The sequence below is a fragment of the Pimephales promelas genome, chromosome 15 (assembly GCF_988280905.1).
Source record: "Pimephales promelas chromosome 15, fPimPro1.hap1.1, whole genome shotgun sequence".
In the NCBI taxonomy this organism is placed as follows: Eukaryota; Metazoa; Chordata; class Actinopteri; order Cypriniformes; family Leuciscidae; genus Pimephales; species Pimephales promelas.
Genome location: NC_142783.1, coordinates 28,860,375 through 28,881,078, shown reverse-complemented (window position 1 = coordinate 28,881,078; position 20,704 = coordinate 28,860,375). Strand labels below are relative to the sequence as shown.

At 35.4% G+C, this 20,704-nt stretch overlaps 1 protein-coding gene across 9 annotated transcripts in view; it reads left to right on the top strand.

The window, feature by feature from the left end:
* The first annotated feature begins 695 nt into the window (after nt 1-695).
* Nucleotides 696-20,704, top strand: part of dtnbb (dystrobrevin, beta b) — a 43,040-nt gene continuing 23,031 nt past the window's right edge. For 3 of the 9 annotated variants that reach the window (XM_039667617.2, XM_039667611.2, XM_039667649.2), the window contains exons 1-10: nt 699-1,173; nt 2,570-2,622; nt 3,507-3,574; nt 3,936-4,016; nt 4,381-4,594; nt 5,675-5,760; nt 6,756-6,910; nt 7,034-7,139; nt 7,291-7,457; nt 10,657-10,781. In XM_039667617.2, the coding sequence (XP_039523551.1) occupies nt 3,508-3,574; nt 3,936-4,016; nt 4,381-4,594; nt 5,675-5,760; nt 6,756-6,910; nt 7,034-7,139; nt 7,291-7,457; nt 10,657-10,781 (1,001 nt within the window). In that variant the 5' untranslated portion in view covers nt 699-1,173; nt 2,570-2,622; nt 3,507. Of the gene's footprint in view, nt 1,174-2,569; nt 2,623-3,506; nt 3,575-3,935; nt 4,017-4,380; nt 4,595-5,674; nt 5,761-6,755; nt 6,911-7,033; nt 7,140-7,290; nt 7,458-10,656; nt 10,782-20,704 lie in introns of all 9 variants that reach the window. The other 6 variants (XM_039667679.2, XM_039667626.2, XM_039667637.2 and 3 more) reach the window with 5 other exon arrangements.

Below are 20,704 nucleotides of genomic sequence, written 5' to 3'. Positions count from 1 at the left end.
GGGTGTTTTTGACAATATGATTTTCAATATGGAACGGCTTTTATTGCTTACGTAATTATTAAAAATATTAAGCACACAATTTTTCACTAAAATAGTATTTTAATTAACAAATTAATTAAGTGCCTGGTGAAATGGTGACCAGGTGTTTCTCTGGATTGACCAACCTCATCAAAACATGACCTTACATAAAAGCTTCACATGCAGTTTTAAAGAATATGCCATTAATAATAGGCTAAATTCACTGTAAAAATGATAAAGATGACTTAACTTAAAAAAAGTGAGGAAATCTGTTGCCTTAAAATTAAATAAACTTTACAGAAAACATCCGTAAGATCATCCGCTTATGATTCTGTCACATTCAGATGCAAATACAAACAGGGCACACGACCAAACGCATCCTCAGAATGTCATCTTTATTTATGCACCTTATATCATGTGTAATTGGGGAAAAAAATGTTATGTGGAATTGTTAAATTCACATAACTTAATTTTTTTTTAATACACATGAAGTTCATTTACTTATTAATTTTAAGGCAATGGGTCAACTGATCACTGTTATGATTTTACTGATGTACCATATTTTCCATCAAAATAGCATTATTTTTATGCCTGGGTTAGAGGACTTTTATTCTGTTTTGTTTAGCACTATATTAAGGCCCTTTAGATATATAAACATCTTCTTTATGTGTCTGACGTAGACCTTATAAGCATGCATGCAGAATACAGCTGCAATATTTGAGCAAGCACATTGCACACCATTGCCCATATGCATAAACCTAACGGTTGGCTAATGGCTTTGTAATAATCGTGCATATGAAGAGCAATAGTGATGCACCAGTAATGGGAAAGGCAGGAGTGCTCTGCTGTCCTCTGCTGTTGGCTGATGCTCAGAGAAGCGCTCGCGCAGCTTGTGCTGCAGTTCCTACAAGACCGAATCAAACGGAACGAACGGTAACCACGGCACAAATGTGACGATGGGGAAGCGCAGTGCTACCAAATTGCGTCTTATTAGGTCGGTGATTGTAAGTCTATATTAAAATTTTTAAAAAAGTGCAACGAAAGACAGCTATGATGAAGATGATGATGATACGCCAGGAATCGAGTGCGAGACCGTTGATCGCTCTCATCAGATGCTGATGATGGTCGCGCGACCTGCGTGATTTCCTCTCGCTGGTAAGATCATTATGATTCTTTCACATTCAGATGCAAATACAAACAGGGCACACGACCAAACGGGTCCTCAGAATGTCATCTTGTGGATGTAATATGTATTTATGCACCTGATAGCATCTTATTTTATTTAACATTCAATACAGAGTTTGACATTTTAATGGCAGTATGCATTATGCCTATAGACGGTGTCGTTTTGGGTGTATTGCTATTTTAAATAGGCTATGAGTGATTATACAGAGTGTATTTCCGATGGTTTATGAAAAATCCTCACGTTGAGTCACGTCAAAGCGCGAGTCATTGTAAAGGTGCGGTGTATATATTACTTCTATCTTCTATAGTGGGCCTTATATTCACTCACTCAGAAGTAGCACTGCAAGATGCGATTAGACTAGCAAAACGGACGGGTGATTTGAAGCCAGAAGTCATAACGTCAGCAGTGTCTTTTACGGTCAGGAATGACATAATGCTTTCTAGTGGTGTTTTCGAACGATTCGATGCCTTTTAACGAATCTTTTCAGTGAACGAATCTTGTTCACTTCCATGCACTGACTCATTTATGATCGATAAAGATTTGGCAGAAATAGTAGACCTAAAATAAAAAAATAGAAATATGCTATTCTGAATTAAGTCGCTGTTTTGTAGACTCAAAGCTGAATTGGACAAAACATTTTGTTATGAATCAACCTAATGAATCGCATGATTTCAGTTTTGCTCTGCAGTTTTGGGAAAATAAATCTGCATTTTTTATTACTTTAAGAAACGCTTATATTTAAACAACTTTGAATTATAAAAAGTCATGTTTTACAAAGGCTGTGAACGATTTAGTGATCAATTAATGATCACTGGAATTGGTCGCTGAATTAGTGAATGAATGAAAGCGAATGTTTTTGTTGAATGATTCAAGTTTTGAGTCAGTTGAATTAAAAAAAAATCCCTTCCACTTATGGAAAAACTAAGTAAATGTGACTTGACAGCTGATGTAATGCTTTGTGGATGATGTAAGAACTAGTTGCATGAGAGCAATAATAACTGCATATATACACACACTGTCATTAAGTTGTTCTTGCCTCTGCACATTACTTTTATTCACCGCAAATGCTAATCTACAATATAATAGTAATCCTTATCACAGTCATTATAGTAAGAAATCTTCCTTCATTGCTGATGTGTTCGAAAGTGGCTCCTTAGCAGCTCTTGTTTCATTAGCTCACAGGATGCAGCCTCTACAGACACTATTGTCATATAATCAGCACTTGCATAGAGGCAAGAGAACTCAAATGCCCTTTTGTGAACGGGGGATTTATTCCAGGGTTTATTTTTGTATCTGTGTGTGGGTTGGATTGGGCGGAGGGGTATTTCCCCAGGTGTCAACATCAAAATGTTTTTGCTTTTGTAGGAGCTTCCTGGTTCCTTTGCATCACCTTCTCCGAGTCCCAGCCAACCTGACAGGTGAGTAATAGTGTTCAGGAGTTTCCATGGACTGAAAAAATACACAAGTTGGCAAAATCACAGTGACTGACTGGTTTTTAGCAAAGTTAAAACATGTTCCTGTCCGAACAACATTCCTATCAGAAAATGTAGTGCTAGCCACTGATTGAAGCCATTGTATTCCCTTTCATTCTTGAATTAATCGGAAATCATCTGATTTTAATGAGAAAACATTACCTAAAGAGTCAACGTTTTCATATTTGAGATCTCCCTGACGCACACCTAAACATTGAAATGGTTATTTGTTTAAAGCCGGGACTTTTCCCTGCTAATTAAAAGTTACGTTCATCTTCATTACCGTAGCAAAAATCAGCTGACGGACGAGACACCTCAACATTTTGTATTACAAATGTCAAAATAATTCTGTATACAGATTTATGCTTTGTAAGGCATGTGCATACAACTTAATTCGTCAGGTTGGCTTCAATTATTTTGTGTTATAGCTGTAATAAAGTTTTTATTCTTACAGTGACTAAATGATTCTACAGTGTTTTAATTAACAGCAGTAAAGATAACGATTTAATGAATAATTAGCTCAATAATAAATACAAATAACACTTAATTCCTATGCAAACTGTCATGCTAGTAAAAGGCCATAGAATCTCAGCTGATTGATGATTATAGATTGAGTCTTTCTCAAAGCCTTGATTAATCTATTAATTTAATAGCTGGATTGCCGTTGTTTCTTTATGGCTGTATTGACATTTCTTTGTAAATTATTTATGAAATACATTTTAAATATTTGCAGGCACATATTCAAGTGCTATATTGTGTTTTTGTTGTTAGTGTGAGTTGCGTGTTCGTAATGAGGCTGTGGGATTAAATGGACTGTTTGTGTTGTGTAGAATGATTGAAGAGGGGAGTAAAAGCAGCAAGTCCATGGTGGAGAAGAGACAGCTCTTCATGGAGATGAGTGAGTTGCTTTCCGAGTTAACAACATTTCCTGCACAATTCACCACGCACACAGAGGCCTTGTCGAATCCTATTCACCCTTCACTGCCACAGGGCAATAGACTGGCACAATCTAGCATCCCTGGCTGGAAGGCAAAATTGATTTTGTGAAAACACCAGAACCAGGTTGATGGACAAATTAAAACCATGCAGTACAAATATTACATAGCTTGCATAGCTTGACAGCCTGGATCCTTGTTTACTTTATTGTGATGTTCCATGCAAGAAAGAAAGTCATACAGTCAAAGTAAATAATGTCAGATATTTAATTTGAACAAGGGATTTCTGAAAGTGACAATACTGATGCATGTCATTTTCACCAGGGGCACAAAACTTTGATGTAATTCGCCTCTCAACATATAGGACGGCATGTAAGCTACGATTTGTCCAGAAACGATGCAACCGTAAGTCTCGTTTACAAGTTCTCTATCTTTAAAATGCCACACTGTCAGAAAAAAGGTACAAAAGCTGTCACTGGGGCGGTACCTTTTCAAAAAGGTACACTTTTGTACCTAAAGGGTGCATATTGGTACCATAATTATACAAATATGTACCATGAAGGTACCAATATGCACCCTTTAGGTACAAAAGTGTACCTTTTGAAAAGGTACCGCCCCAGTGACAGCTTTCGTACCTTTTTTTCTGAGAGTGCATATTTATGTATTTTGTGATGTAGGAAGTCACTTTGGTTGTATATCAAGTACATTTGTTAAATTTGACTATATCGAAAATAAGAAAAATCTCAATTGAATACTTTTCCTGTCGTAGTTCACTTGGTGGACGTGTGGAACATGATCGAAGCTTTCCGTGACAATGGGTTGAGCACATTAGACCACAACGCGGAGATTAATGTGTCACGCCTGGAAACCATTTTATCCTCCATCTTCTACCAGCTCAACAAGCGGCTGCCCACCACCCACCAGATAAACGTGGAGCAGTCCATCGGCCTGCTGCTAAACTTCATCGTGGCTACTTATGACAGGTGTGTTGTCAGTGAGGGAGATTTGTTTTTCTCTCAGGGGGTCCCTTGTGGCAATATGTCCCTCCAAACCTGATGGACTGTGAGTCATATGCATCATGACAAGTGTGAATGTTTGGAAGGCATATGCTCTTTTCCAAAACATATTGAGCTGCCGATGGAGGCAGGCACCGTTAACACACTTCCGACGTGAAGGTTGATACAAAAGGTGGATAGCTTAATTACTAAGACATTGTACCTCTTTGTGGTAAAATGTAAAAGATCTAAGATCTAAGATCTAAAAATAAAACACTAAAATCAAAAATCAATCATTGTAAATGGTGCAGGTTGATGCCTAAATTTAGGTACCACAACATTATAATGTACAGTTACAGTATGTAACGTGGATATTTGGATAATAATTTTCCCAATTTGCAAGATTAAATATAACAGTGTTATTAAATTATCTCAGATAGGGTTGACAGCATTAATTTAAAATGTACTACACCAAGCACAACTAGCATCCAATAAAAGTTAAAAACTGACAAATAGTCATGTTTTTTTAAATCGCAAAAAAAAAAGTGCTGCTGCATGGATTTAAATGAATTAGTGAGTCGTTTTTGAACCGGTTCATTTACATGAATCATTCAAACGAACCAATTCACTGAAATGAATCAGATTTTTCAACACTACAAATCAGCTAGAGGACATTTTAGCTTGCTTGGTTATAAAGCTGTGTGCGCGTGATGTGACAAAAAGGGCAGTGTAGCTTTATGGCATGCTGTTGGAAAAAGTAGCTAGAAACTGAAAAAGCTTCACAATAAAAAAAGAGCTACAGAAACACGTAGTTAAGTTTGTAGCTTTGCTACTTTCAGTTAGGCTGCTTACTTCCCAACACAGACTGAAAAGTATCAATAAGGCGTTTGGCGGTGGGGTTGTGGGCCTGTTCTAACACTATGTTTACTTACATTTTTCCAAAAGATTGGATATAAAGAGTAAGAAAATTGGTGTAGTCCAAACATTGCCTGGAATTTGAAGAACCCCATGGCTTTGAATTGTTATAACAGAATGTTTTCTGATAATTATGTGTTGTTTGTGTTTCAGTGAAGGCCATGGGAAACTCACAGTGTTTGCTATGAAGGCAATGCTAGCTACAATGTGTGGCGGTAAAATACTGGACAAATTACGTTGTGAGTCATGCCTTTTATACAGCTATTCAACAGTAATCATTTTACAAAGACACTATGGATATTTTCAGGAGTTCATATGCTGCACAAAATGTTGTTGATTAGCATTGAATGCTAATCACGTGGTTAAATTGCTAAATTTCTTTCTACTAAACTGTCATTATTTCTCCATTTTATAGACTAAGCCCATGAAATGTTATTTGATATAAAATAAATCTATGTTGGGGGCATATACACAAACCTTTCATTTAAAATTATACACAAGGGCTTTTATGCAAGACGTTTCACTGAGAGTTTGGCTCCCTCTTTTGTACATGATGTGTACTGAACTTAAAATTAAATTCTCAAAAGAATTTAGGGATACAGTAGTTCACCCTAAAATGAAAAGGTTGTTCCAAAACATGAATGAATTTCTTTCTTCTGCTGAACACAAAAGAAGATATTTTGAAGAATGTTTGTAACCAAACAGTTGACTTTCATAGTATGTGGGTAAAAAAAAAAATACAGTGGAAGTCAAATGGGCCCATCAACTGTTTGGTTACAAATATTCTTCAAAAAAAAAAAAAAAGAAAAAGAAAAATAATAATAACTTCTTTTGTTTTAAGCAGAAGAAAGAAACTCAAACAGTTTGGAACAACTTAAATGATGATTTTTGGGTGAACTATCCCCTTAAATGTTTGCTGAATTCTCATTAAATCTATTAAAAGGTAATCTAAAATAAAAAAAAAGATTTCTTTTCATCTCACCAGTTATTTTAACTGTATATTCAGCTCTGTTCAAAATGGTGTGCATTGTTTGATGAAATCACACCAGTACAAAAGTGCTGTTTCATCATATTATATTATCTTGGATATTCTTAGTGTGAAATAATAATGTATTTTCCCCCAAACGAGTTTTCACTTTCGTGGACTTTTTGGGATTTTTACATTTTTTTATTAATGGTTATAAATATTTATCCTCAACATAGCATGACTTAAAATCACTCCGTTCTCTTTCAGATATATTTTCCCAAATATCAGACTCCAATGGGGTGATGGTCTATGCCAAATTTGACCAGTTCCTGAGGGAGGTGCTGAAGCTCCCCACGGCAGTGTTCGAGGGGCCTTCATTTGGCTACACCGAGCACTCTGTGAGAACATGTTTTCCTCAGCAGGTGAGTACACTAATCTGCTTCAAATAACAGCTAGAGTCCCTTTAAAACGATCGGGATCTCATTCAACCTGTCTGGAAGTCTTAGAGGCTTTCGCTGAGAGTGTCTTATCTGTGCTTTCGCCAGAAGAAGATCTTGCTGAATACGTTTTTGGATGTGTTGATGGCAGATCCACCCCCGCAGTACCTTGTATGGCTACCTCTCATGCACCGACTCGCTAATGTAGAGAATGGTACGTGCTGCGATTGGAGGGTTGTGAGATTGTATGTGGGTTTTTAATGACTTATTGCCCATAGCCCACTACGTCTGGACACCTCACTCACAAAATATGACTAAAACAAGGTTTGCGAATGCCTGAAACCCTTTGTGCTGGTGTCCCGCAGTCTTCCATCCAGTGGAATGTTCGTATTGCCGGAGTGAGAGCATGATGGGTTTCCGGTACCGCTGCCAGCAGTGCCATGGCTACCAGCTTTGTCAGAGCTGTTTCTGGCGTGGTCATGCCAGCGGCCCTCATAGCAACCAGCACCAGATGAAGGAGCACTCCTCATGGGTACGTACCGTCACTTGCAAGGGATAGTTGACCCAAAAATGGAAATTCAGCCATCGTTACTCACCCTCCATGTCATTATTTTCTTTCTTCCATGAAACGCACACAAAAAAAGAGATGTTATGCATATTAACCAAGCTGTTCTTTTGCTTATAATGAAAGTGAATGGTGATTTATATTGCTTTAAAGTTACAATAAAGGGTCCATAAAGGTACATAATTATAATACTCTATATTCATAGTGGAAAATGGTTTTGTTAGAGGAATAGAACAAAATTGAAGTCATTAATCACGGGAGCCGTCTTAGGTTCAGCATAGTGCTCCGAGGAAAATTATTGGCTGAATCTGTAATTTCTGGACACATAATTAGACTTTATATTTGTCTATTTTGCTTAAAACACTGAATAACTCAAACTGAATTTTGGCTAATGTTAGCACATTTTTACCCTACATGATGTCAGATTTACTAACAGCTTGAGCCAGCGCAAACATTTAAAACTACTGTCACGATTGACTAAAGAATTAAAAAAAATTACGCTGAAAAGGCGTGGATACAGTTATTTTTGCGGCTGAACTTATGATCCATCCGTAGGAGTTTCCCTTTAAGACACCAAATTCATGGGAGGAAAGTGTTTTGCAACCCAATTTACTAAGGTTTACGCCCACCAATTTACTAGTAATTGCGCCATTATTTAACTCCCAAAAAGCATGTCTTAAACCAGACGCTAATTTGCACTCTTGGTAGATTGCGTTGGTCATTATGGGAATGATCCGGCTGCGTCTGTGTTCTTTAATGTGTGCGTCGTCAGTATGTCACACACAGAACTTTCCACTCCTATCAGTGCTTTTTTGGAATAGGCTTTCATGCTAATTTGTCCTGTTTATTAAATCTGGCCCATAGTCATTAAAGGAGTAGTTCTCTTTTCAAAAATGTTTTGCTGATAATTTACTCACCCCCATGTCATCTAAGATGTCCATGTCTTTCTTTCTTCTGTCGAAAAGAAATTAAGGTTTTTGATGAAAACATTCCAGGATTTTTCTCCATATAATGCACTTCAATGGGAACCAAAAATGGTTCAAAGTCCAAAAGACAGTTTCAGTGCAAACTGCAAACTGTTCAAAGGGCTTTAAACGATTCCAGATGAAGAATAAGGGTCTTATCAAGTGAAACGATCGCTCATTTAAAAAAAATAATAACAAAGTTTAAGTTTTATAAGTTCAAATCTCTGTATTGCGATGCACATTTGTGACTCTCCTGTTTGAACTCGTTCATCAAAATGAACAAATCTTTTTCCGAGTCAATTAGTTTGTTTCGTTCGTTGAATGAACCAAATGACTCGGAAAAAGATTTGTTCATTTTGTTCATCAATAATTTTGTGGAAACAGTGATACATTTATTTTCAGGATCCTTTGAGTAATAGAAAGTTCAATAGAACAGCATTTTTTAAAGCATTATAAATCTCCTAGCTGAATCAATTAAAAGTATACATTTATTTTTGAAAAATATTACTGACCCCAAACGTCAGTTTATGTGTTTATTGCAAAATTGTGGCCTTGAATCAAGTAGTTTGTTTTCTGTTAAACGTCATTCTTCTCTAATTCAGGATTTCAAGTGGGTTCATGTTTTTAAGCCAGTGAGTTATATTGATTACATGTTTAATACTCAAGCGTTGTTCCAAAGCTCAGTCACACTGCTGGAAATTACAGCTTGGGAAACGATTTGCACTGCCTCCCAAATCCAATTATAAGACTTTTCCCCCTCCCTCATTCTTTCCTTCCCGATAAAGATTTTTTTCTAACCACAGAACAAGGATTTTGCTGAATCAAAGAGAATTTTTCATCAACTTTAAACGAAATAAATAATAAAAATATTTCTGCATTAAATTATATCAAATGTCCCAGCTTCACATGGGACGTAAGTCTGCGACTTTTTTATGTACAGATCAAATATGTATTAATTAATTCACCCTTTATGCCACCAAACTACATTTGATGAGATTTTTTTTCAGAAACATACAGTACTGTATGTAATAGGGCTGTCATGATATCAGATTTTTCACACTACGGTTATCGTGGCCAAAAGAATTCACGGTAACAAATCACAATATCTATAATCCTTGAAAAATCAGTCAAATTCATCTTTGTTTGTTTTGATTTTGCCTTCTTTTTTAGCCAATTAATCACACCATTGCATACATTCATACAACAATTGGGGCTTTCTAAAGTCTTATCAGTGGTTCATCAAGTCGTAACAGGGTGTAAGGCATTTCAGTCAAAAAAAAAAAAAATACTACGGAAGTCAATGGGACGGCCCCACAACTGTTTGGTTACTGACATTTTTCAAAATATAATAATATAATATTTTATGTTCAACAGAAGAAAGAAATTCATAAAGGTTTGGAACAACATGAGCGTGAGTAAATAATGGCAGAATAATGTTCATTTTTGGATGAACCATCCCTTTAAAGGAGAACTCCGGCAGCCATCTTTGGAAAACAGACTCGATAAGTCGAACTACAAACGCCGCTCATACAGTTCAGAAATTCTCTGAACTTCATATAGTTCAGCTCACTTGGCACGTCGTTCGTGGTTTGGCTTATCGAGTCTGTTTTCCAAAGATGGCTCCTGTCTGTATACACAAAGTGAACTGTCTTTACAACGTATCTTCTTATTAAACGGTCTGTACACTTACAAAGTTCTCAATGCTTCATTTTGCATGTACGGACCCTCATTATGTTACTGTGTTAGTGTGGGGTTATTTTGAGCCTTGTTAGTGGTATGAACTAGCGATTTCTTTTTGCTTAGTAAATGCCCCCATTACTAGCCTTATTTGTGATTTCATTTAGAGGAGATTAAAATGCTAACCATTTTAGTTTAGCACAGTGGCAAATTACAATTTATGAGCATAGTTTTCTCCAAAATCACGTTATAGCATCAGTCTGTGAACTGATGTGGCTTCTTATGACAAACCGAGTCAGAAATTATTATTTTATTGTATTCTATGTACACTCTGAAAAATTGCTGGGTTGTTTTAACCCAATTTTGGGTCAAATATGGACAAACCCAGCCATTGGGTTACATTTTTAAATTACATTTTTAACCCAATGGCTGGGTTTGTCCATATTTTACCCAAAATTGGGTTAAAACAACCCAGTATTCTATGGTTGTATTTAGTATTTTTTTTGTTCCCGCTCGTTTTACAGAAGTCTCCAGCAAAGAAGCTCAGCCATGCCATCAGTAAATCTCTGGGCTGCATGCCGATGGGAGAGCCTCCCCAGCCCGTGTTCCCAGAAGCAGCGGAAAGACCTCAGGACCTCGCACACACCACGTAAGTTATCTGGAGTGCTTATCCAATCACATTGCCCTCTGCTTTCTCAGCTCTATACTCTACATGCACGTCTCAAATCATTCATTCACTGCATTTCTGCGTGACTTTGACCAAACAACTCACATCGGCTACGGTAAACGAATGCCAAGTTGATCCAGACAGGTCTTTCGGTTCAGTTTCGCATGAACTTTTTCAAATGTATACATTGCAGTCAGGTCATAATGATTGTAATCACGTCCTCTTGCCTGAAATTTCACAGTATTTGTTTCTTATTTCTATAGCGAGAGAGAATATTGATCTGCGGATCTGTCATGGGAAAGAAATGTAATTAGGAAATGCCAAGAAGAAAGATATCGTGTGTAAAAATATATGGGTACAGTTTTCTCGTTTACTGAATTATAAATATCATAGAGCTGAATCAATCTTGCCAGACCTTCACTTTCAGGAACAGGCTCTGGTCTAGAAGTACTTTCATTAACTGACACATGAACTTTGGGATTGATGAAGACCATAAAACTACAGAACATATGTGCCCTCCACTGGAAGGAAAGTGTAGCAGATTTATTGTGTTCATTTATGTTTCTGATGAAGTTCCAGCGTTGTTTGATTATGAACCATGTAAACTGCCAGTATTATCAACTCTGATAACAATCGCATGATTTTATATCGTCACGCACACAGTGTTTGAACTGTGGGTGAGGAAAATGAACAGCAGTAAACCAAAATTGTTCAATATGAATGTAATACTGTTGCCTGTGATCATTTATTTTAGTCATAATCCTTGTCTTTTTATGAAAATCATCATATTCATACATTTTTGTCAGATTTTTTAATGAAAATATTCAAAATGATCTAACTTTAGAAAAAGAAAGAAATCTAAACATTAAATTGATCAAAAGGGACAGTAAAGACATTTATAATTTTACAAAAGATTTCCGTTTCTATCAAATGCTGTTGTTTTGAACTTTCTCCAAGAATCCTGAAAAAAATGATGATAATAAGAAATTTGACCAAATCAACATATTAGGAATTTTTAAAATATGTTAAAACAGAAAAGTTATTTAAATTGTAATCATATTTCACAGTATTTATTTTTAATAAATACAATCTGAATAGTAGTTTTATATGTGTTAAAAATCATCATTTTATAAATTTCATAACTGGTGGTCAGCATTAAAATCTGACCTTGAGGTGGATGTGTCACCAACATCCAGCAGTCAAAACAAACTGCATAGTGCTGTTTATAAAGTGCAGAAATATGATGTAAAACTAAGATTTACCAGTCCTTAGATGGCAGCCAGGCAGACGGTCTCCTGCGGGGACCAAAATAATAGCTGAAGTGCACAGTCATGCTCCAGTAGCATTTCTGAGTTGGCAGAGAATAGCTGCACTAAAACTGATGGAGTTTTAAATTTAATGGAGGCTGCTGATGTACCTGAGGCATATCCCCTTGAGGATTCTGCTCTGTATCTTTATAGAGAGATTTTAAACCAATGTTTCTCTCAGACATTCCCTTTGACTGCCAAGACTGTTTTTATTTTTTTTTATCTTTAATTTTGTGTCACCTTAATCATTCTTAATGCACGTAACATTCCTGGTCTTGTTGAACAATAGATTTTTGCACATTATTTCAATTTTTTAAAAAGTTTGTAATCCTTTATATCTAATACTTTTCTCCACATATTTTTTTAAAGCTACACTGTGTTACTCTTTTAGTTTATTCTTAGCTAAAAACGCCTATTCCTTTCAAAAATATATGTGCTCATTAATGTATATTTACTTCGTTCAAGTAATAAAGTATTCTCGTTAGTGTATAATATGCCATTGAAAATACATACGGGTAAGGGGTTCTAATGTCGGTCGCCATGTTGCCCATCTTGAAAGTACATTAGCCAAAGAGGGACATACCCGTTAATTCAAGCTTCGGCTTTCGCGTTTACATTTGAGTTAACACTCGAACTGGAAGCCATGTTAATCTTGGACAACATTGGCCACCGTAGGAGTTAAAACAAAATCGGAATTGAAAGGAACAGAAACTAATATTCGCTGGATGGTCATATACCTTTTCACCACTAGATGGGGGTAAAAATCATACAGTGTAGCTTTAAAGTACAGTACGCTGTAAAACATTTTTTTTTAATGAACAAAATTGTAATAATTAGTCAATACGTCATCAATCCTTCAATCCTGAATAACTATGGAAAGCCTATTATAAATGTTTTTTATTTAATTTCAAAGGCTGCACGTGTTTAATCTGCACTTTTAAATGTTGTTTTATGTATACATGCATATGGGCTTTTTATTTAACATCTACTGGTAACTTTTAAAAGCATGTGCATGCTGTTGGTTTTCATACAGAATGTAATATATCTTCAAGATCAAATATCTATTTGTACACTCCTGGTAAAAAAAAGGCTATAATTATCTTAATACAAATTATTGCTTAGAAAAATTAGCAAAATTTAAGCAAATGCCCTACTTGAAAAGTTGCTGTCTCAGAAAAACGTCAAAGACAGAATGAAGTATTTGTCAGAATATGGAAAGTGGAGTTGTAATGAATCATAATGAAACATGAGTTGCATGGCTATGCTCCAGAGCGGCGTCTTCGAAAATCTGCAGAGAAATATAATTATAAATGCATCTCTAACACAGTGAAGCAGGGAGGAAGAGCTGTCATTGTGTGAGGAGCCTTTTTAGCTGCCGGTATTGGTGAACTTTACTGTGAAAAGTCATTTAATGCTTTAGAGTGCTGGCGAATATTTCACAATGGCTTGCTTCCCACAATTTAAAAGTTTTCTAAAGAAAACTAAAGAGGGCAATGATTTGATTTTTTTTTTAACAAGTCCATCAGGCTCATTTTTTTGGGCATTGGTCAGAGTCCAAATTTGAACTTTATAGTGAAAGCCTCACATTAAACTAACTAGGGGACATTTTTTCAACTACTCATGCTCTGTGTAACATTGAGTGGAACAACACTGACTCTTCTTCCTGTAAAAAGCTGTCTGTAAGTTTACCCACACAGCTTAAAACATTTAAGGCGAGACACTACAGGTGAATAGGGTAATTTTATTAACTGGCAGATATCACCATGGAACTTTCTCAGTTGATTACCTACATTAAGATGAGAAAAAAAAATATTGCAAATTGTTTGTAATTTAATGTTTAAATATGCAAATGAGGCATTATGTAATTAAATATGCACTAATTTGCATATATTTAAAAAAAAAAACGAAATCTGAGTATTGGATAAAGCCAGGATATCAGGATAATTAAAATAGACCCACATCATCACACACCTTCCACCACACCTAGAGATTGGCATGGGGTACTTTCCATAAGATCATCTTTAAATGTAAATCAAACTATTAGGCTAACTGAAGTAAAACCATGCCAATCTCTAGGCATGGTGAATGGTGTGTGATGATGTGGGGATATTTTAATTCCAAAGGGCAAGGGAACTTTATCAGGATGCATATTATCCTGGATCCATGAAATAACTGGCTTTTAAAAATAAAAACCTGCCTGACTCTATGGGAATTTAACATAGGGGTGTCCTGACATATGCAGCCTGCATTTTAAGGAAAAACATTTATTTATTTATGATAAATTATTCATTCACAAAAAAAAATTGTGTCCTTAAAAGTTGGAGTTTTCCTCATTTTTCTAATTAAGGCATTAAGATGAATATCCAAAAGATGTTTTTTTATTCCTCTTTTTAGGCAACTTTAGCATGGGTGTCCAAACTTATTAACATCACTGTATGTTTCCTTATCTGGGGCGAGTTGCATAAACTGCTAACACTAGTCTTACAAGTTAGTCATCCAACTTTTTAAAGTTAGTTACATAAAAAGCACATTGGTCTAATTTGATACCGATCAGCAAGACTGATTACCCCTAACTAACTCCTAGTTGGTCAAACTAGTTCTTAAGACACTGTCTTAACATAATGGCTATGTTTATGCAACTGGCCCCATGTTCTAAATTGTATTCTAAACACAATTTTGTATGTAAATCAATGGCAAAATAATACGTCTTATCGTGTTTAAATTTGACCATCTCATTAACACCTAGAATAGATTCAGGCTTAATGATGACATTGCCTTTGAACTCGCTGTGACCAAAGGGCACATTTGCCAGCTCGAGTACTGCTGCCAGCGTCGTCTATTTATAGTTCACATTCAGATAGCTAAGCAATTAAAACTGCTCTTGAAATATCCCTTTGTACCACTCAAATAGCATCAGCTTCAAATAGTTCTTGTGCGAAAGACTTGTAGCAATTTATTTTCAAATAACCCTTCCTATTTATGGATAAAGAGAGCAAGAGACTTCCGTAATGCTTTCTTCAATTGGCCGTGCGACAATTGGAGATGTGAACCAGTTGAATTGGAATAGATGAATATCAGCTTGATTACAATGCAGAGCACATTTTTACACAATTTAAAGACATGAAATAGCATTCACAACCCATTTAACTTCTGTAATGTGACATATTTTGGAATGAATCAGGAATTAAATTAGGAAATGATGTACGTGACAAGCAAAATTTCAGAGCCGAAGCAAGTTTTGATTAAAGATCTGAGACATACATTTTTCCCCTTCAATGTACAGATAAATTCTTTAAAATAAGACAATTAACATGGTCACACTTTAGATTAAGGTCTGATTCTCACTCTTAACTAACTATTAACTACATCTTTAGCCTCAATAAACTCCTAATTACTGCTTATTAATTGTTAAGGCATGTAGAATATGGTCATTCAGAATAAGGCATTAATATGTGCTTTATAACTACTTAAAAACAGCCCAGTAATGCTTATGAGCAATTAGTTAATAGTGAGAATTGGACCCTAAACTGACTTCCTGTGTGCATTAAACATGCGCTCTGTGTGGCTTCTCCTTCGGTTACATATTGTCCTCCTAACTTATCTAAATGTAGTTTGAGGCCTGCGGGCCACTCCATCTCTTTAGTGCTAAATCAATCTCAAGCCTCCGGCATTTGCTGTTTACTATGAGTGTGAAATGTTACAATCCTACTTTTATGGACTAGACAGATTATGGTCTGTTTCAGCTCAGAGATGAATGCATTATTTTATTGGGTATTGAAGGAAAGGGTTCTGATGTGATAATCTATCAGTGTTGTCATGTTATATTATTAATTATACTTGGCAATGCACATACTGTATTACTAACCTAGACTCGTTGGAAACACATGCCTCTATCTATACATTTTTGTTCCAAAAACATATCTTTACACATAATTCACTGATATGAACACAAGAGGCAGTAAAATGGCAACAAATTGTATTCCTTTTCACACAAATTGTGATTACTGGGGTAGATTCCTGTTATAGTGAACTTGCTCGATAGCTCACCTGGTACGGCATTGCACTTGAGTCCCATGAAACTGGAGTTGTTTAAAGGATTGTAAGCAAGCTAAAATGGCATACTTGTTTTAGTAAATTTGTTTATCTCTCGTTTGCTTTTTTTAATATTATAGGTTGGGTTTAGTAGTGGCATTTTATTTTCATTTTCACACATAATAGCGTATTACAGCGCCACTCACAGTGCTGCGATATGTACAACCAACCCGGTCTCATCCCAAGACGTCATATAACTGACGTTTTGGGACGTCTTTTGATTATACGTCAATATTCGCCTTTTTAGGGCCCCCTTAAACGTCGGTAGATGAGGTTATGGGATCCTAACTCTACCCCAGACCTAAACCTAACCCTAAACCTAACCCGTCACCTAACTGACGTTAAAGGTAAAGCGCCATCTACCGACGTTTAAGGGGGCCCTAAAAAGGCGGATATTGACGTATGGTCAAAATACGTCCCAAAACGTCAGTTATATGACTTTTTGGGATGAGACTGTGTTAGTACAATCAACCTACGTGCAAGGATGACGTATTTTTGTTGGCTAAAGGGGAGTAAGTAAGCATTTTAACACTTCCGGTTCCGTTGTCCAAAAGTAAATGTTTTTTTTAATGTATTTTGGGGTTTTTTGAAATTAGGTTTACGGTGTTGTATAACTATTATTTCTTGAACTTTCAGGGATTTTCTTTTAAAACGAAGACTTAAAGAGTTGCCGTAAACTTTGTGAAGTCATGTGACTGGTGTAGTTTGATTAAAGCCTACATTTAGCTTTTGACTTCTGGCGATTGTATTTTCTCTTCAAAATTCATAAAAGACGTGTACATTTCTGAAGATTATCATGTCAACACGTGTAAGAATCGTAAGCTTTTGTTAGTCACAGACCTTATTTTCTGCAATAATCCAAAAGTCAATAGAAAATCCATTTGTTTTTTAAGCATGTGTCCGTTAAAGGAGTAGTTCACTTTTAAAAAAACTTTTGCTGATAATTTACTCACCCCCATGTCATCCAAGATGTCCATGTCTTTCTTTCTTCAGTCGAAAAGAAATTAAGATTTTCAACGAACGAAATGACTCGAAAAAAGATTCGTTCATTTTGATGAACGAGTTCGAACAGGAGAGTCACGAACGCTCATCACAGAACAGAGCATGGCGAGCATTTGTGCTTATAAAACTTATACTTTTTTATTTATTTTTTAAATGACCGAACGTTTCGCTAGATAAGACATCTGGTGTCACCTTTGAACAGTTTCCACTGAAACTCTCATTTGGACCTTGAACCGTTTGGTTCCCTATGAAGTCCATTATATGGAGAAAAATCCTGGAATGTTTTCATCAAAAACCTTAATTTCTTTTCGACTGAAGAAAGAAAGTCATTGACATCTTGGATGACATGAAGGTGAGTAAATTATCAGCAAAGTCCGCGGGGTGTCCCATTTGTCATTTTAGGCGTCTTTGGTGGCCGATATGCGCCCTTGGTGATGCACACATTTGTTGAGCCTACATGCAAGCCTGCAACAGACTTCTACCCGAGAGTCAAAACTGTATTACGTCACGAAAGTGGAAGATCGCGAGGGCTTAGGGTTCATTTGGTACTGTGTTTAACACATCTTCACGTTCATCTGTTTTGGATAAAAATGAGCTTGTTTAGCACCACTCACTGGACACGTCACCACAGGCATTTCCAATGAGCTTGGATTGCATTACTATAATGGTCACACTTTGTATGTATAATTTCCTTAAACCTGAATGTTACACTGGGAATGGATGTACGGTAACTCCTTCTGGCTGGCTTTTTATTTTGTATTTTATTCAAATTTCTTGAACCTAATTATTACACTATTATAATGATCCTCTATTGTCATGAAAGCTCTGCCCTGTTATAACCATCTCTTGCACTGTGGGCAGATGCCCTCACAACTGGTCAGCATAGTGTTCATTGGCTTTGACCTCAATATGACATCCATCAACATGATCCTCCACATCCCACTGTCACAAGCTGCAGGCTGCCTGCTTCTGATTGGCCAAAACAGAGAGAGTCGTGTCTGCTCAGCCCCTTGATCATACACACACAGGAACTCTGTGACAGCCTTGCTGTTGATGTTTTTTTTAAGTGAGATACATTTCTCTGATGACTTACTAGAATGTTGTTTTTCTGAAAGCTGATGGCATATTAAGGCAAACCTTTACTTTTCCTTTTTGACAGATGGAGTTCTTTAGGACATGCTGAACCATAGGCTGGGACAGATGTCTGTGACTAATTTGCAGTGAATATAAACGAAACAAAATGGCGCAAAGCATATCGTTTTCTTGAACCGTCAACAGAATATCCATGGGTTGTATCAATGTAATGTGAAATGGGTCGATGGCACTCTTTTTTTTTTTTTTGTTCAGATCATTAATCAATTAAAAAATTTAATTCAGAACATCTGGATTACACCTCTGCTCGATCAGTGATGATTGTCCTGATATCATGATAAAGAAAAATGACTTATTAAATAAATGAATTTCTTCTAAAATCTTAAAAAGTATGGCGTAATCAGTCAATAGTTAATTTTTTTTAAATGTGAATTATTATAAATATTATAATTATAATAAATTATAAATGTGAAAATACAATTAATATCACATTATTTATGTGGAAAAACTTCAGTCTGCCAAGTCAATATCGTGTTGGGTCTCCACAAAAAAATATATTTATATTTAGGAATTTAAATATGGAAGAAATATATATATATAAACACTTTTTTTTAATGATGATTAAGATGCCATTGACCCAAATGCAATTGTTCACATCTGATCTATGAATTAGAGACCAAAAATGATGAAACATGAAAAAAATCTTAACTAACATACTAGAGCGCAAGATGGCAAGTTTGCACTAATGCACAAGCAAAACAAGACCAAGAATGAAGAAAGTCATTAAGGTCAATTTTGATTTCACATTTTGATTTTAAGCAGGAACTCTTGTTTACCGAATGTGCATGCACCATTCCTCTTTCTTTTATTTGCTTAATCAGTCTGAATTAATGCAGCTGAAAAAGACAGTGACTAATAAACAGCCAAGGTCATAAAACACTGATGTTTCACTGCAGATGTGCGCCATGGGCCCAGAACCAGAGGCATAAACTGGCTGGAACTGGCAGGTCATGCATTGATAACTTTCAGCAGAGACGGGATATTATGCTCTATATTTCTCCAGCTCAGGCTCTGTGAAAGTACTCACTTCATTGTAATTAACCAGAGGAGAAGAGTGGCTGTGAATGGCTCTTGATGTAATTCATTTGACCTCATAAAAGAGATGTGTGATTCTTGCCTCCCCCTCTGCTGTGGACAGGACATCAGATGAGTGAATACATCTACATTCATTGCACGTCTGACATCTAAGTCTTGCCAGTCTCTGGCTTTGAATCTAGCGAAGTTTGCTAATCCAAGTTTAGAAGACGGTTTCATCCTGGTTTGATCTGTTTGATGAATTTGAGTGCTTGGAGATTAGCTCAAATGTGGCTTTTGTGGTTCAAATTAGAGCTGAAGAATCCAGATATGGTGACTGAGAGTGATGGGGTGGCATATGTTGGCATTTGTTACCTTTTAATAATTATGGGTATCTGGGGCTTGTGCAGGTTTTCGTTGTGCCCCCCCCCCCCCCCCCCCCCCAGTTGGAATCGTGGTGAAAGATCCCCTTGCAACTCTTCCCCACCTAAAATATAAAGTTTTATATATTTATTATGGCTGGGCAACGATTAATCGCGATTAATCATATCCAACATAAAAGTTTGTGTTTACATAATATATGTGTGTGTATTGTGTATAATTATTTTGTATATATAAATACACACACATGCATGTATATATTTAAGAAATATTTGCATGTATATACTGTATTCATACATAATTTATATTAAATATAAATATGTTATATATTATTTAATATTTAATATTTTATTTATATTTAATATTTTATATATTAACTAACACATTTTTCTTAAATATATACATGCATGTGTGTGAATTTTTATATACAAAATAATTATACAGAGTACACACACATAATGTAAACACAAAATTTTATTTTGTATGCAATTAATCGTTGCCCAGCCCTAATATTTATATACACTGTGTGAGAAAAAAAAAATCATATTATTGAAAAAATCCATTTAGGTTTATTAATTTGTTTCATATAATTATATTTAAACTATCATATGTCATACTTATACAGTATAAGATTAGGTAAGATACGAATTTTTATTTTATTTTTATATAATTTTGACATTTCATTTTTAAGTCAAACCAAAATGTTACTTTTTATTATATTATATTATATTATATTATATTATATTATATTATATTATATTATATTATATTATATTATATTATATTATATTATATTATATTATATTATATTATATTATATTATATTATATTATATTAGAAAAAAACATTAAAACATTACAATAATATATACATTAATAATAATAATAATAATTAATAATACAATAATATATATACAATAATATATATATATATATATATATATATAAAATATTATAC